Raw genomic sequence first — 15,844 nt, 5'->3', positions numbered from 1 at the left:
GCTCAAGAACGGTCCCTGGCCCTTCTCAGCTGGGACTTACCCTGGGTGGGATGCGAACGTCAGCTCAGCACATGGAATGGGTCTGTCCCACTTACACCACGGTCACAACCAGGTGCGGGAGAAGCTGAGTTTTATTCTTTTATAATCACAGCGGAGGAGATCAATGTTTATTTCTCAGCGTTCTTTTCCAAGTTTGTATCCATTTAAATGTCCACAGTTGCAGAATATTATGTGCTTTAAGAATTTCTTTGTCAAGTTTTATCCATTCTTATGGATCAGTTGCAGGGAATTATGCGGAGGGTGGGAGGGGGGTCAGATAATAGTTATTTAATGACAGTGAAAGTTGATATTCAACGAGCTGAAGCTTTATAACCATTAAAAAAAATTAACAGCCTCACATGTCAAAACGTACAAAGTAAACAGCCTTAAGTCAAATGCTAACGAATTATCGAGCAGCCTTTTTCTTACTTTGCATAGCTGTAAATTTTGGTTATTATCGATGGAAATAGTTTTTGTCAGTGTGTCTGTGCGTGATGCACTCTAAGTTTATCGACATTTACCAATAAATATCTAACCCTTCCAAATCGAACCACAACATAACATAACCGCAGACAAGTCATTTACACCAGTGTTCATGTCACGACTGAGTTTAGACCAGAGTCTCGGGCCAGAGCCTCATCAGCATTACACTGGTGAAGCAAATGGAGCTATTCTACATAGAACCATAGAAGATGAGGGTTGGAAGGGACCTCAGGAGGTATCTAGTCCCACCCCCTGCTCAAAGCAGGACTAACCTCAGCTTAATCATCCCAGCCAGGGCTTTGTCAAGATGGGCCTTAAAAACCTCCTAAGGATGGAGATTCCACCACCTCCCTAGGTAACCCATTCCAGTGCTTCACCACCCTCCTAGGGAAAAACTTTTTCCTAATGTCCAACCTAGACCTCCCCCACTGCAACTTGAGACCATTGCTCCTTGTTCTGTCGTCTGCCATCACTGAGAACAGCCTAGCTCCATCCTCCCTGGAACCCCCTTTCAGGTAGTTAAAGGCTGCTATCAAATCCCCCCTCATTCTTCTCTTTTGCAGACTAAACAAGCCCAGTTCCCTCAGCCTCTCCTCATAAGTCTTTTGCTCCAGCCCCCTCATCATTTTGGTTGCCCTCCGCTGGACTCTCTCCAACTTGTTCACATCCTTTTTGTAGTGGGGGGCCCAAAACTGGACACAATACTCCAAATGCGGCCTCACCAAAGCCGAATAGAGGGGAATAATCACTGCCCTCCATCTGCTGGCAATGCTCCTACTAATGCAGCCCAATATGCTATTAGCCTTCTTGACAACCAGGGCACACTGCTGACTCATATCCAGCTTCTTATCCACTGTTACCCCCAGGTCCTTTTCTGCAGAACTGCTGCCTAGCTCGTCGGTCCCCAGTCTGCAGCTGTGCATGGGATTCTTCCTTCCTAAGTGGAGGACTCTGCACTTATCCTTGTTGAACCTCATCAGATTTCTTTTGGCCCAATTCTCCAATTTGTCTAGGTCCTTCTATATCCTATCCCTACCTTGCAGGGTATCTACCACTCCCCCCAGCTTAGTGTCATCTGCAAACTTGCTGAGGGTGCAATCTACCCCATCCTCCAGATCATTAATGAAGATGTTGAACAAAACCGGCCCCAGGACCGACCCCTGGGGCACTTCGCTTGTGACCGGCTGCCAGCTAGACATGGAGCCATTGATCACTACTCGTTGACCTCAATGATCTAGCCAGCTTTCTATCCACCTTATAGTCCTTTCATCCAACACCAAGAATACTAGGGGAAATCGTATGAAAAGTGTAGGAGAGTAAAAAGTTAAAAGCTGGACAAACGGCCAGGCGTAAATGACAGGAAACAGAGTCAAGGCAAGGGCAAACTTTGCTTCTGTGAATTCTAGTTAGAGTCTGTTATCTCCTTTCTTCTCCTCCCTCCCTGGCCATCTGTGCAGGGGATGAGTCTATCACCATTCCTGTGCAAGGCCTCTGGTGGGAAGGAAGCATTATCTTCCTTCTCCCCCCGGCATGCCTTTACTGCAACGAATGTTAGTGTAAAATGTAGAGGTTTTAGGGTGAAGTGTCTGCCCTCGGTATGGTAATCCTGTGAACAACAAACAGGGGTGGGTATAATTGTATTCATCATGTAGTTGTTAATATTCATTGTATAGGGGTCAGTGTAACCAAATCAGGGTCTATGGGGCGTTGCTGGAAATGTACACATTTACATTCCGGTATGGATAAAAGAATTGTAAAGTAACCCCCTCGTGACTCACTCCCGGCGTGGAGGTGGAACAAGCAGGCAATAAAGGGTTCTGTCTGCCCAATCCACCCCTGGGACAACCTGTTTGGCTCTGTGGATGTGGGGGAAGCAGTGGACATGATATACCTTGACTTTAGCGAAGGTTTTTGTTAAAAATAACCAGTCACCTCATCACGGAAAGCAATCAGGCTGGTGAGGCAGGATATGGCCTTGGTGAATCCGTGTTGACTGTTCCTGATCACCTTCCTCTCTTCTAAGTGCTTCAAAATGGATTCCCTGAGGACCTGCTCTGCGATTTTTCCAGGGACTGAGGTGAGGCTGACCGGTCTGTAGTTCCCCGCATCCTCTTTCTTCCCTTTTTTGAAGATGGGCACTAGATTTGCCTTTTTTCAATCATCAGGGACCTCCCCTGATCGCCACGAAGTTTTCAAAGATAATAGCCAATGACTCTGAAATCACCTCAGCCAACTCCCTCAGCACCCTCGGGTGCATTGCATCCGGCCCCATGGACTTGGCATGTCCAGCCTTTCTAAATAGTCCTGGACCTGTTCTTTCACCACTGTGGGACGTTCACCTCCTTCCCATTCTGCGCTGCCCAGTGTAGTGGTCTGGGAGCTGACCTTGTCCGTGAAGACAGAAAAAGCTTTGAGTACCTCAGCTTTTCCCACATCCTCTGTTGCTAGGTTGCCTGCCCCGTTCTATAAGGGGCCCCCACTTTCCCTGACCTTCCTCTTGTTGCTAACATTGGCGCTGGTCTAGGAGAGCTGAGAAATCTGACCCTCACATCTCTGCCCCACTGACTTGTTAGCTAAATCTGGAACTTTAGTTTCGTTTGGTGGATGTGTTGGGCTACTGACTTTGGCGGGCGCGCCGTTCTAGTGTAGACATTTACAGGGTCAGGGCGAGTGAAGCTGCCTTTCGTCATCCTCACTGCGTAATGCAGACGGGGCCTGACTCTGCAGAGTGCCTGGGATGGCGGTGGTGAGCAACGAGGTTCTCAGATACAAGGACGAGGACAAACGGAGCATCCGGGTGAAGACACTCAGCCCATGGAAACTGGTCTAGCTTTCTAGTCCTCTGCCAATTTATGCTGGCTGGGGACCAGGCCCCATTGGTTCCAGCGAAATTACAGATGATTGACACACCAGATGGAGAGCTGCCCCATCGACTCCAGTGGCGTCACAGCGGCTTATACCGGCTGGGGGCTGGCCCTTCATATCTCACTGACAGGCACACAACCAAAGTGAATTAAAGATGTTTAAAAACATCACACGGCTCCGGACCTGCCCCCGTGGGAAGGACTGGCTCCGTCCCTGTTAGCTGCTACGCTGGTCGCTAGTCCCACAGGACAAAGAGCGAAGGACGTGCAGCGTGGGGAGGAACTTTGGTCTTGTCCTCAGTTTACATTCGCATGCCAAGGATCCGGATTTGACCCTGTCACAGGCCGGAGACCCAGCTGCTGGAAATAGCCCTGGCCTATCAACGGAACGGTATCCGTTTACACCGGTTCAGGACCTGGCCCTGAGTTTCCAGTCTTTGCCTCTGAGCGACCCGCTTCGAGCAGCTGGGGCGTCCTGAGCTGTGGGTTCCTCCGGTGGCTGCATCCCAAGAGCTGCTGACGCAACGCAGGAGAAAATCATCTCTGCTCCCCCCGAGGGAATGACGTGCCATTAATGAAGGAACAGACCGCTCCGGGCTGGCTGCGGTTCTGGTGCCACTAGGCCCTTAGCTACTGTGGGTCCCGTGGGCGTGCTACCAACATATATTTTATTCTGCAAACACCCTTTGTGCCTCTGCCCTGCCTCTGCTGAGCCAAGGGTGCCTCCCGGGATGCTGGAATGGTGTGAGATCCAGGGCAGATGCTGTTCCCCTCTGTGGGGTTAGGGGGTCTTCTAGCGCAGGCTGTCCGGCTGCTTTGCTGCAGATGTGAGATCAGAGCTGGGCTCGCAGCCCTGAAGTCTGGATCGAGCTATTTAGCCCCAGAGCAGGGGCAGCCTGGGCTGTGCCCGTGTCTGAAGCCTGCACCAGCCGGGATCAGCTCTGCAGCTGGGAGGGGCCATCAGTCCCTGAGCCCGTGTGGTTCTGCACCTCTCAGCTGAGCCTGCACAAGGAGGGCAGCAGCATCTGTGGAGTGGGTCCCTGTGTGCTGGGAACGGCAGAGACCCAGCAACTCAGGACATCCAGAGAAGGGACACAGCAACGGTTGCTGGATAATACAGTGATGGGATCATGAGAGAGAGAGAGAACAAAGCCGTCCTGGTAGTGCATGGATGAACAGGCAGATAGATAGACAGACAGACAGCTAGACAGACAGACAGATAGATAGATAGATAGATAGATAGGTAATGACCAGTGATTTCTAATACCAGAGGCTCGAATGCATCACAAGCTGGGAAAAATTCCACAAAGGCTACTACGGTAAGTTTGCTATGTTGATTAAATATATTAGAGTGTTCATACAGAGGGCAAATTTAAGAACAAACATGTAAATTACTTTTGTAACTCTTTAAAACTTTCCAGCAGGGGAGCCGTGTTAGTCTGTATACAGCAAAAACAACGGGAGTCCTGTAGCACTTAAAAGACTAACGCATTTTATTTCTGCAGACATCAGCTTTCGTGGGCTGCAACCCACTTGGTCAGATGCAATGAATAGAAATCAGAGAGGGGGTGTATATATATAGCCAAGGGTAGGTAACAATGGGGCGGGTAGGTGTTAGCAAAGTCCATTCAGGTAGGGTAGATGAGGCCTGTTCACAGCCGTTGATCAGAAAGTAAGAATGTGTGAGCAGTGACAATTACTTCTTGTAATGAGAGAACCATTCCAAGTCTCTCTTCAGACCCTGTTTGATTGTGTCGAGTTTGCAGATCAGTGCCAGCTCTGCAGTTTCTCGCTGAAGTCTGTTCGTGAAGGTTTTTTGTTGAAGTATGGCAACTTTCAAGTCAGCTGCAGAGTGTCCTGGGAGATTGAAGTGCTCTCCGACTGGTTTATGGAGATTACCATGTTTTATGTCTGATTTGTGTCCATTTATTGTTTTGCGCAGTGACAGTCCGGTCTGGCCGATGTACATGGCAGAGGGGCATTGCTGGCACAGGATGGCGTATATCACATTAGTAGATGTGCAGGTGAATGAGCTCCTGATGGTGTGGCTGATGTGGTTAGGACTTGTGATGGTGTCGCTAGCGTCGATGTGCGGGCAGAGCCATCCTGTGCCTCTCTGATTTCTATTCCTTGCATCGGACCAAGTGGGTTACAACCCACGAAAGTTGATGTCTACAGAAATTAAATGTGTTAGTCTTTTAAGTGCTACAGGACTCTCGTTTTTAAAACTTTTGCTATCAATTCAATCATGCATCAAGAACCTGTCAGAAGTTTTTTTTGTTAATCAGAAAAAAAAAGTGGCTTTTCATAGAAGTCCAAAAAATCTCCAATTGGCCATGTTTTGGCAACTGGAAAACAAACATTTTCAGCATTGCTGACAACTGAATTTCTTTCAGCCTAAAGCCACCCCAAAACCAGTGGGGTTTCACGTATGTGTGAAGTATATATTATATGTATATGACGTATCAGTGAAATATATTTGAGGATAGCTGAGACTTCCTATGAAAATCTGATTAATTGAAAACACGTTTTCCTTTGAAAACAATTTAAGCAGGAAACGTTGGACCACCCTTAATTGGAAACGGAGCTTTAAGAAATACTGGGGAATGCTAATACTGTGGAATAAAACTGCAATTTCAAACCCATTCATTCTGTTGCTTCCCTTCTTGTTTCTGTTTCGGGGGGGTGGCTGCAAGACGGTAAAAGCTGATAGCACACAGAATGTGTTTTATACAAACCAGTGCCTTTACATTTGGGGTGAGCGCAGCCAAAATCTTTCTCTCCTGAGATGCGCGATGGCTGGACTGGGAGGAGATCAGGAGCACCAGCACCCAGAGCTCACTGCTGTCAGAATCAGCAGACCTCGCTGTTTTTCATAGGGACCAGAGGCTCAGTTCTCAGCCAGGTTTAGGATCAGCAAAGCCTGTGACACAGTCACTATAGCTGGATGCTGATGCAGTGATGGCCCTCCTATAATTCCCTCTCTCAAACATGGCCACGGACAAGTGACATATCCCATTTCCCTGTTCTCCGGTACCGGGTCCCTGCTAGGTCAATCAGAACAGCATCCTGTCATCTGCTCTGCATCTTTCCCGGGGCCGGCCGTTCCCGCACAGCCTCTGGGGGATTTGTTTCCATGGTTATCTGAGAGATCAGTGGGTTTCGTACCATCCTATCTGCTCAGGGACGTGCTCAGTTAGTTAGCCAAAAGCTGATGTGTGACTATGTTGCCAAGGCTGGGGCTACATCGGTTTGTAGCCTTTGGTTCACTCTGGGGCTCTCCTGACCGCTGGCCTTCTCCTTCCCTTCCACAGCCATCACACCACGTGCTGAGGACGAAAATGTCCAACCGAACCACCGTGACCACGTTCCTTCTCCTGGGATTCTCTGACGTGTGGGAGCTGCAGCTGTTGCACTTTGTGGGGTTTTTAGTGCTTTACTTGGCAGCGCTGACGGGGAATCTCCTCATCGTCACAGCCGTAGTCCTCAACCACCACCTCCACACGCCCATGTACTTCTTCCTGATGAACCTGTCCCTCCTAGACCTCGGCTCTGTCTCCGTCATTGTCCCCAAGTCCATGGCCAACTCCCTCACGTGCACCAAGTCCATTTCCTATTACGGATGCGTCGCCCAAGTCTTTCTCTTCCTTTGCTTCGCTACCACTGAGCTTCCCTTACTGACCGTCATGGCCTACGACCGGTACGTTGCCATCTGCCAGCCGCTGCACTACGAGAGAGTGATGAACAGGAGAGCTTGTGTCCAGATGGCCACCGGTACCTGGATCAGCGGGGTTCTCAATTCTGCTCTGCACACCGGGAACACCTTCGCAATAATCTTCTGTAGAAACAATGAGTTGGGTCAATTCTTCTGTGAAATCCCCCAGATCCTGAAGCTTGCCTGCTATGACTCGTATCTCGGTGAGACGGGGGCTATTGCCTTCAGTGTGTGCTTTGCTTTAAGCTGCTTTGTTTTAATAATTGTGTCGTATGTTCTGATCTTCAAAACCGTGCTGAGAATCCCCACGGAGCAGGGCCGGTATAAAGCCTTCTCCACCTGCATCCCTCACCTCTCTGTGGTCTGCTTGTTTGTCTGCACTGCTAGTTTTGCCTACATTAAACCCACCTCTAGTTCCGTCTCAGGGCTGGATCTCATGGTGGCTGTTTTCTACTCCGTGCTGCCTCCCGTGATGAATCCCATCATCTACAGCATGAGGAACAAGGAGATCAAAGCTGCTCTATGGAAAATGATTGGCTCAAGACTCTTTTCCAAAAAATAAAGTGGCCGTCTTTGTCCCATGCCCTGCATCTCCTTCTGTGTCTCGTTATCCAGAGAATCAAGTGATGACATTATTGTCTCCTTGCGAACAGCATGGGCAATCCATTTATGCACACCGAGGTATCTATCTATCTATCTATCTATCGCATATAAAAATGCCACACTGGATCAGGCCAATGGTCCATCTAGTCCATTATCCTGGCTTCACACAGCAGCCAATGCCAGGTGCTTCAACAGAATGAACAGTACAGGGTGATTAGCAAGTGTCCCCATTCTCTGTTGTCCAGTGCCAACATGTGGGGATCGGAGGCTTCAGGACACGTAAAGCACGGGGCTGCATACCTGATCTTGGTAACAGCCATTGCTGGACCTGTCCTCCAGCAGCTTATCACTGTCTAGCTATCCATTCATCTCCCTACCTTCCCCTCCGTCATTCCATCCATCCATGGGTCTGAGACTTTGGTACTGCCACCCATCCCCATGGCACCAGCACACTTCCCCATGAAGTCAGCACTCACATCGAAGTCACAGGTGCACTTCATGGGGTCTCTGGCTCGTCTGCCTTTTTTGGAGTAGGGAGTAAATATTCCCCCTCGGAGATGGGAGTTCTTGTTTCTGTGTCGGATTGTCGCTCTTTGGGGGGATTTCTACTGCTTTGTTAATGTTATTGCTTGGTTGGGAGGACGGGCAGGTGGTCACTTGGCTAATTCGTTTCTTTGTTCCAGATGTTTCTGGTTTTTGGTGGTGGCGTGTGGGAGGGCAAGCCATGTTTGACTAGATGTCATCAGGTACCGGGGACTACCATATCTGCCCTGGACAGAGCACCTGACATGGGCGAAGGAGCGCCTATCGTCCCCCGGTTTGTGGCTCGCCGGCAGATAAAGGGCTCTCCCTGACCGGACCTTTGACCTGTCACACATTCCTCTCCTCGGCCCTCTCCCATCAGGTGGCTTAGGCGCGCTGGCTTGTGTAGATCCCATTCTTAGGCGTCTCTCTCCCCATTTGTCCTACAGGGAGCCTGGGGGGCCCGAGTCAGGCTGTGTGAGGCCCTATTATGGTCCCAGTGATTTTCTTGGTACCTAAAAGTTAGGTGTTGCAGGTCGTCACTGCCAGGTCTCTCTCGGATTCAGGGCCCAGGGGGTATTTAGGCACCCAGTGCATTTTTCAAAGCCTCTAGGCATCTAACACCCGTTCAAATCAATGACTGTTAGACACCTCGGAGCTTTAGAAAAACCTACCAGGCACCTCAATTCCTTTGAAAACCTGGCCTGAGGTGGTGCAGTGTAGGTGTCTATAGTGGGCAATGGAAGCAGGGTATGTAGCGGTGGGTCCATTGACACATGCTCCTTGATAGCCACCGGAGACCATTGCATTGTAGAAATGTAGGGTGGAAAGGAACTGAAATGCAAGGGGCAATGGGTGTTTGACTTTTTGAAAAGCCCAGTGTAAATTCCTGGGGAGAACAAAAATCCTCCTGTTTGAAGAACAGGCCCAGATCTCTGTTGATTCCATAGCTGGCACCAGCCCACCTTGAAGAGAAAAGTGACCTGCTGTCCTTTGTAGATATATTATAGAATCATAGAAACGGAGAAATGTGGGGCTGGAAGGGACCTCAAGAGATCATGTTCAGCCTCCTCTGCTGGGGCAGGTAAACATAGACCATCCTTGGCCGGTGCTGGTCCAATCTGATCTTAAAAACCTCCAATGACCAGGACTTCACAATCTCCCTTGGACGTCTATTCCAGAGCTGAACTACCCTGAGAGTCAGAAAGCTTTTCCTAATGTCTTACCTAAATCCCCCTTGCTGCGGATTAAGTCCATTACCATCAGCGGACAGGGAGAACAATTCATCCCAGTCCTCTTTATAACAGCCCTTAACATCTCTGAAGACGGGTCGTCAGGTCCCCTCTCAGCCTTCTTGTCGCAAGAGGAAACCATTTCTCTTCACCGTGCAGCAACTACCATTGAGGATATGGCCAAAGGGCAGCAAAATCCTTTGTGTCATCTGACAAGCCAGATGACGGGACGCAAATACAATTAAGGCTCCGAACTTCACATCTACCAAACTTCCTAAGTAGCTTTGAAAATGTCCTTCAGCAGGGACTGCGCATCCTCCTGAAGGATGGGTTAGTCAAACATGCTATTGGACAGGAGACTCAGACTGGAGAATGGTCTCTTCTGGCCTGGAATGTGATGGCCATTCTGGGGAAATTTCCACTGAAGGGACCTCGGGGCCAAATCCCCTGGGAAGCTTTGAAAATCCCAGCCTAAAGCCTGTTTCCAAGCTCTTGTGTCTATGGTCCTTAATGGAGAGTCCTGGCGAACGAAATCCTTCTTTTCCCCTGCAAAGCCAGTGCTAGTCGTCCAAGACGAGGTGTCTCAGACCGAACTGGAGACACCAGGTTAGGGAGAAGCTGGGAGGCGGGTGCAGGACCAGGGCTGGGATTTTCAAAGAGGCCTGGGGTGTTCTGCCCAAATTTCCCAGGACTCCTGTAACGGACCCGCCACGTGCATCTCTGGGGCAGGCTGCGGGAGCTAGAAGCTGCTGCAGAGTGAGCCGAGCACCCGGGCCTCCTGACAGCCACCGGGACAGCCACGTACCCTCTAGATTGGGCACAGAGGGGCCCCGCAGACCATGGTTGGCGTGGATACGGCTGCATGGGGCCAGGGCTTCCTCTGGCTGGGAGTGACCTCCTTCAGCCAGAACAGGGTGTCACAGACTCCTACGCTCCTCCTATGCCACGGACTCTAATGGAATTTACTCTCGCTTCCCCCGACCCAGGCCCAGCCATACAGTCACCGAGTCAGGGAGTTCAAAGCCAGGAGGGACCCCGGAGCACCCGCAGCATGCCAACACCCCCCCACCCCCGGCACCTGCACACCCAACCCAGCAACTGAGATTGGACCAGAGTGCTACGGCCCCGGGAGATGAGACGGCTCCGTGCCGCAGCCTGGGACTGGAGCAGCACCAGTTCCCGTCGGCACCCCGCAGTAGGAGGGAAAGGATGCAGAGACGCCCAGAAAACCCCGGCGAGTGACTGCACCACATGCTGCAGGGGAAAACGCAATTCCTTCCCCGCCCCGTCCCAGCCAGGCACACGCCCCAAGGAGAGACGCTGGCTCGGCGCCGCCTAGGAGCCCAGGCCCAGCCAGCGCCGGGTCCCATCTCCCGCCATGGCCAGCCATGGTGTAGAGATGACCCCCCACGGCCCCTGTAATAGAAAGTGGGACCCTGAGACAGGAGGCCTGGCATAACGGGCCAGGCCTGAGGACGCAGCGAAAGTAGCCGTCGAGTCCTGCCATTAGAAAGCAAAGTGAGCAGGAATCGGGCTGGGAGCCTGCCTGTCAGGCATAGAGACTGGGAAACACACGTCCCTGCACAGAGCACTCCCGCAAGCACGCCCTGACACCCCACAGATAACGAGGGCTCCTGACCCCTCCGAATGACAATATGCTGGAGGGAGATGTTTTGACCCAAGCATCCAGTACAAAGTAAAGGGTGGCGTCTTTGTTGAGCTGGTCCATTGCCCCGGACGCACACGTATTCAGTGTACCTGCAGCACGTATAGGGCGCTTTTTACCATGCCCCATCAGCAATAAATCCGGCCTGGTGCCTTCGTTTCTGAAACGGATCTCTGCTCTTGTTGGATAAGCCCGTCGTGGTTTGGTGTCTTGGCCACCTGTGCAGAGCTGGGACAGCACACATGGGGAGAACAAACACGCAGGCAACTCCTGACCACGCCCCTGAGAATACACTGGGTGGGGTGAGGTGGGGGCGTCCCTTCCTGACTGCTGCCCATGGCCAGATGAAACACTGAAGCATTGGTCCTGCTCTCTCTTACAACTATTAAAGTCATTTGCCCCCCCCGTCCCCTTCCCCAAACTCTTATTGGGAGGCTGCTCCAGAGCTTGCCCCTCTGATGGCGAGAAACCTCCCTGTGATTTCTAGGCAGGTTCTCCCGCTGCTAATGTCCACGTGAACCAGGCTAACACGGCACGGCTCCTTGTCCCTGGCTAGTGGTGGTCTGTGAACCTGGGGGCCCAGGCTCCGGCTGGTGGACACACCTCGATTGGAGGCAACCGGCCAGATCTGCTGCAGATCACTTTAGCTCACCAAAGTCCATGAAACTACATCGATGTGTTGAGGATCTACCCCGGAAATCTTCCCACTCCTCTCCCCAAAACAGTCTTTTCTTCTGTTTTTTTATCACAAATGGTTTTTAAAACCAAACATTTTAACCAAAAACGGAAGCATTTTACCCAAATCGGTTTTTGAAACTGACGCTTTTTAACAAACACTGGCTGTTTTTATTCATGGCTGAACATGACTACAAAGAACTGGTTTTGAATACATGAGTTTTTGGGGGTTCGTTATTGTTGCAAACACCAAACAACCCTAAAAGATTCTTGTGGGAAAATACAAAACAAAGCTTTTATTTATTTACGTATTTCCTTATTTATTTATTGCCTGTGAAAATAATTGTCATTTTCCAGCCAGTTCTGAAATTGCTGCAGTTAGCAAAACAGCTTCGTAACAAGAGGTGAGACACATTGACCACGGATACAGCACAACGGGGTCCTTGGCAAGCAACTTGCTTTAAGGTTTCCCAGGTAGAAATATCAGCAACCGAGGCAGGAACGAGCGGGAGTGTGTCCCATGCCTCTGAGTTCCTCATTCTTCCTCCCGGTGGCAAAATGACGCCTCAGAAATTGACTTTTTGTCTAAAAGCTGAAAATGGACTTTCCCGCACCGCCCCCACCCATTTTTTTAAGGTTTCCAGCAAAGAGAAAAAAACCATTTTTTCCCCTAAACCCAAAAAGGTTACGGCTGATATGGCTGAAAACTGAAAAATGCCCAGAAAAAAACTTTCAGATTTGGCAAGTGGAGAAATCATCCCTTGTATATGCACCCGCGTTCGCGCACACGCCCGTACGAAAGAGTGTGGAACCCAGGCGTCCGGACGGCCACACGTCTCTGCTTTACCAGCTCGACTCCATGCCCCACCCAGAGTCCTGGCCCCCTTGATCTTACCCACTAGCCCCCACTCCCCTCCCAGAACCAGAGACAGAACCCAGGAGTCTGGGCTCTCCAGCCAGTGCATCTCCCCTTCACCTGCCTAGTTCCTCGCCAGGGCTTTTCGGAGCGCCCCCTGCACCTCCTTGTTCCTCAGGCTGTAGATGATGGGGTTGAGCATGGGGGTGACGATGCCATAGAGGACAGGGAGCACCCGATCCTGCTCCTGCGAGTAGGTGGAGTTGGGGCGGATGTAGGTGAAGATAATGGTCCCAAAATAGAGGCTGACCACAGCCAGGTGGGAGGCGCAGGTGGAGAAGGCCTTGAGGCGCCCTTCCCTTGTGCGGATCTGGAGGACGGCCAGCCCAATGTAGGCGTAGGACACCATGGTCCCCAGAAAGGAGCCCAGGATCACGGCCCCGCCCACGGCGAAGGTGACAGCCTGGTTGGGCCGGGTGTCAGAGCAGGAGAGCTGGAAGAGTGGGGGGATGTCACAGAAGAAGTGGCGCAGGACGTTGCCCCGGCAGAAGGACAGGACGGCCATCAGGGACGTGTGCACGGCCGAGTTGGCCAAGCCCACGGCCCAGGCGGCCCCAGCCAGCAGGGCGCACACCCGCCGGCTCATGAGGGCCCCGTAGTGCAGCGGGTGGCAGATGGCCACGTAGCGGTCGTAGGCCATGACCCCCAGCAGCAGGCACTCGATCCCCCCAAAGGAGATGAAGAAGAACATCTGGGAGAGGCAGCCGGCCCAGGGGATGGACTTGTCCCGCGCCAGGTAATTGGCCAGCATCTTGGGCACGGTGGAGCTGGTGTAGCCAATGTCCACCACGGAGAGGTTGCCCAGGAAGAAGTACATGGGCGTGTGGAGCCGGGAGTCCAGGCCGATGAGCAGGACGATGAGCACGTTGCCCATCAGGGCCATGAGGTAGATGGCTGTGAAGACTCCAAAGAGGATGAGCTGCTGCTCCGGGTCGCTGGAGAGCCCTAGGAGGATGAACTCAGTCACCGAGGTGCTGTTTGCCCGCCCCTTCGGCTCCCGGACGTCCATCCCCTGCAAGCAGAGGAAGGGCAGGGGTGGGAATACGTGGGCTGACGCATTTACCGCCATCAGGAGCTGAGCTGTGACAAGTGAGGGAAGGTTCCTGAGAGCCGACGCCAGCCAAGGGTGGGGAAAGGGAGCCAGAAAGCCCCTGACTTAGCCCAAACAAAACAAAACAAAAGCCTCCTGGTCTCCCTCCTGGCGAACCAAAATTGTGCGTTGGCAACTAGGCTGGATGGGTGGACAAAGTAGCCAGGGAACGGGCCATCCTGCCCAGCCCTCCCTTGAGACTCCAGGGGAAATGAGGAAGAGCAGACAACAGCTGGTGGAGCAAGATTCACCACCAGGACCTCCCTCAACCCTGTCCCTGGGACCCCGGGTCTTGGTCATCCTGCTCCTGAGATGTCCTGGGCCAGGGATGTTGTCCACCTCACCTCCTCTGCGCCTGAATCCCCCACACCGCCAACCACGAAATGGGATCAGCTACGACGGCGGCAGCTCCAGCCCATCTCAGCCCCACGGACGGTCATTGCTATCTCCGACACTGACAGGCAGGACAAGGGTTTTCCCTTGTAAAACTCTCCCCTCGCCGGGGCTGCTTTTCCTCCCTTTCTGCACCTTTAATGAAAGGTCCCCTGGGTGGTGCCTTTGCCGTGGGCCGAGGTCTCTGGATGCCAGAGCCTCATTTAACACTGTCTTGTGTTGGAGGGTGACTGGGCTCTGTTACCGGCCCGGTTATTCCACCTACGTTCCCGCCGCGTGGTCCAGCAGCGAGGAAGCCAGCGGGGTGCTTAGGAGACCCAGCCTGCGCTCCCTGCTCTGCCGCAGAGCGACTCAGGACCAGGCTTTCAGAGCTGTTTCAGGGAGAGATTTCAAAGGGACCTGGTGGGATTGTCAAAACCGCCAACACCCGCTGAAAGCACAGGGAACCGGGCACCTCGACGTGCTTGAAAATCTCCGCAGGCACCTAAATACTGTCCCAAACCTGGCCCCAGGTGCCCAGTTACAGCTGGTCCAAACAAAATTAAAAAAGGTCAACACTTTTCCCCGTGAACCTGGCCGTCATTTTGTCCAGACCAAAGTGTCTCCTGGCCGTGGGATGGTTCCCGCGCCAAATGTCACGGGGCAGGTTGCTCTGCTCCAGCGATGAGTTTCCGGCAACAAGGAGATGCCAGATCAGGTAGTTGGGGCACGTTCCTGGGGTAGAGGCAACCCAGCTGCTCTGTCTCAGGGTGGAACTTGGGAGCCTTGATTTCCAGCCCGCTGCTTTATTCCTCTAGTCCCCACACCCCTCCTAAACCTGGGCATGGAACCCCGGAGTCCAGGCTCACAGCCCCCCCCCCCTAACCACTAGACCCTACTCCTCTCCTGGATCCAGGGACCCTGCACTGCCCTAGACCCCACACGCCTCTGACTGCAATCTTTGTTCTGGGCATTATACCAGAGTACAGCAGAGACACCAGCTCTTCCTGGTCTCAGCGCTTGCCCCCTTTGTTCTGCTGTTTGTTCGTGCCCCATAAATGGCTCGTCAGTACCTGCGTCTTTCGCATCTCCTCGCTTTGGCGACAGCTCCAATGTTGAACCACTGCTCAGCTGCCGACCCGGGGCAGGGAAAAAGGACGAGTGTTTTTTCATTTGCAGTCTCCCTCTTAGTGTGAGGTTCCCAGAGCAGCTCTGGGAAGGGAGTGGGGTCTAGTGGTTAGAGCAGGGGGCTGGGAGCCAGGACTCCTGGGTTCTCTCCCCGGATCTGGGAGTGGAGTGGGGTCTAGTGGTTAGAGCAGGGGGCTGGGAGCCAGGACTCCTGGGTTCTCTCCCCGGCTGTGGGAGGGAAGGTGTGACAAGGACCAGCGGCCTCCATCCTTCCTCCTCAAGGATTCTTGGGCACTGGACAAGCCGTGGGGATGGATCCTGAGGACGGGATAACACAGGCCATGAGTCCTGGGGATCCCCCCACCCACAGCTTGGCCGGTGCCCCTCACTCCAGACTCGCAGCCCCACCTGACTCTCCATGGCAGGAGTTGTGAAACTCCCTTCGTGGACATGTTGCCTAACCCAGCCAGGACATGGGCCCAATAGGTGGCTGTGGGATCCGGACCAGGGGTCTGTTCTGGTGCAGCCGATCCCGGGGG

At 52.5% G+C, this 15,844-nt stretch overlaps 2 protein-coding genes across 2 annotated transcripts; one reads left to right on the top strand and one right to left on the bottom strand.

The window, feature by feature from the left end:
- The first annotated feature begins 6,727 nt into the window (after nt 1-6,727).
- Nucleotides 6,728-7,663, top strand: LOC137142822 (olfactory receptor 14I1-like). Its single transcript, XM_067532289.1, has one exon. It carries the CDS (start codon nt 6,728-6,730, stop codon nt 7,661-7,663), a length of 936 nt encoding a protein of 311 aa, XP_067388390.1.
- Nucleotides 7,664-12,779: 5,116 nt separating this feature from the next.
- Nucleotides 12,780-13,724, bottom strand: LOC137142742 (olfactory receptor 5AR1-like). Its single transcript, XM_067532193.1, has one exon. The coding sequence runs from the start codon at nt 13,722-13,724 to the stop codon at nt 12,780-12,782; it is 945 nt and encodes a 314-aa protein (XP_067388294.1).
- Between the last annotated feature and the right edge of the window lie 2,120 nt (nt 13,725-15,844).

Source organism: Emydura macquarii, unplaced genomic scaffold (assembly GCF_026122565.2).
Source record: "Emydura macquarii macquarii isolate MOO-44397 ecotype Brisbane River unplaced genomic scaffold, CSIRO-AGI_Emac_v2 contig_3249, whole genome shotgun sequence".
NCBI lineage: Eukaryota > Metazoa > Chordata > Testudines > Chelidae > Emydura > Emydura macquarii.
This window is presented reverse-complemented; position numbering and strand designations above follow the sequence as displayed.

Coding starts and splice junctions, on each gene's coding strand:
- LOC137142822 (XM_067532289.1), top strand. CDS start 6,728: ATGTCCAACCGAACCACCGTGACCACGTTCCTTCTCCTGGGATTCTCT.
- LOC137142742 (XM_067532193.1), bottom strand. CDS start 13,724: ATGGACGTCCGGGAGCCGAAGGGGCGGGCAAACAGCACCTCGGTGACT.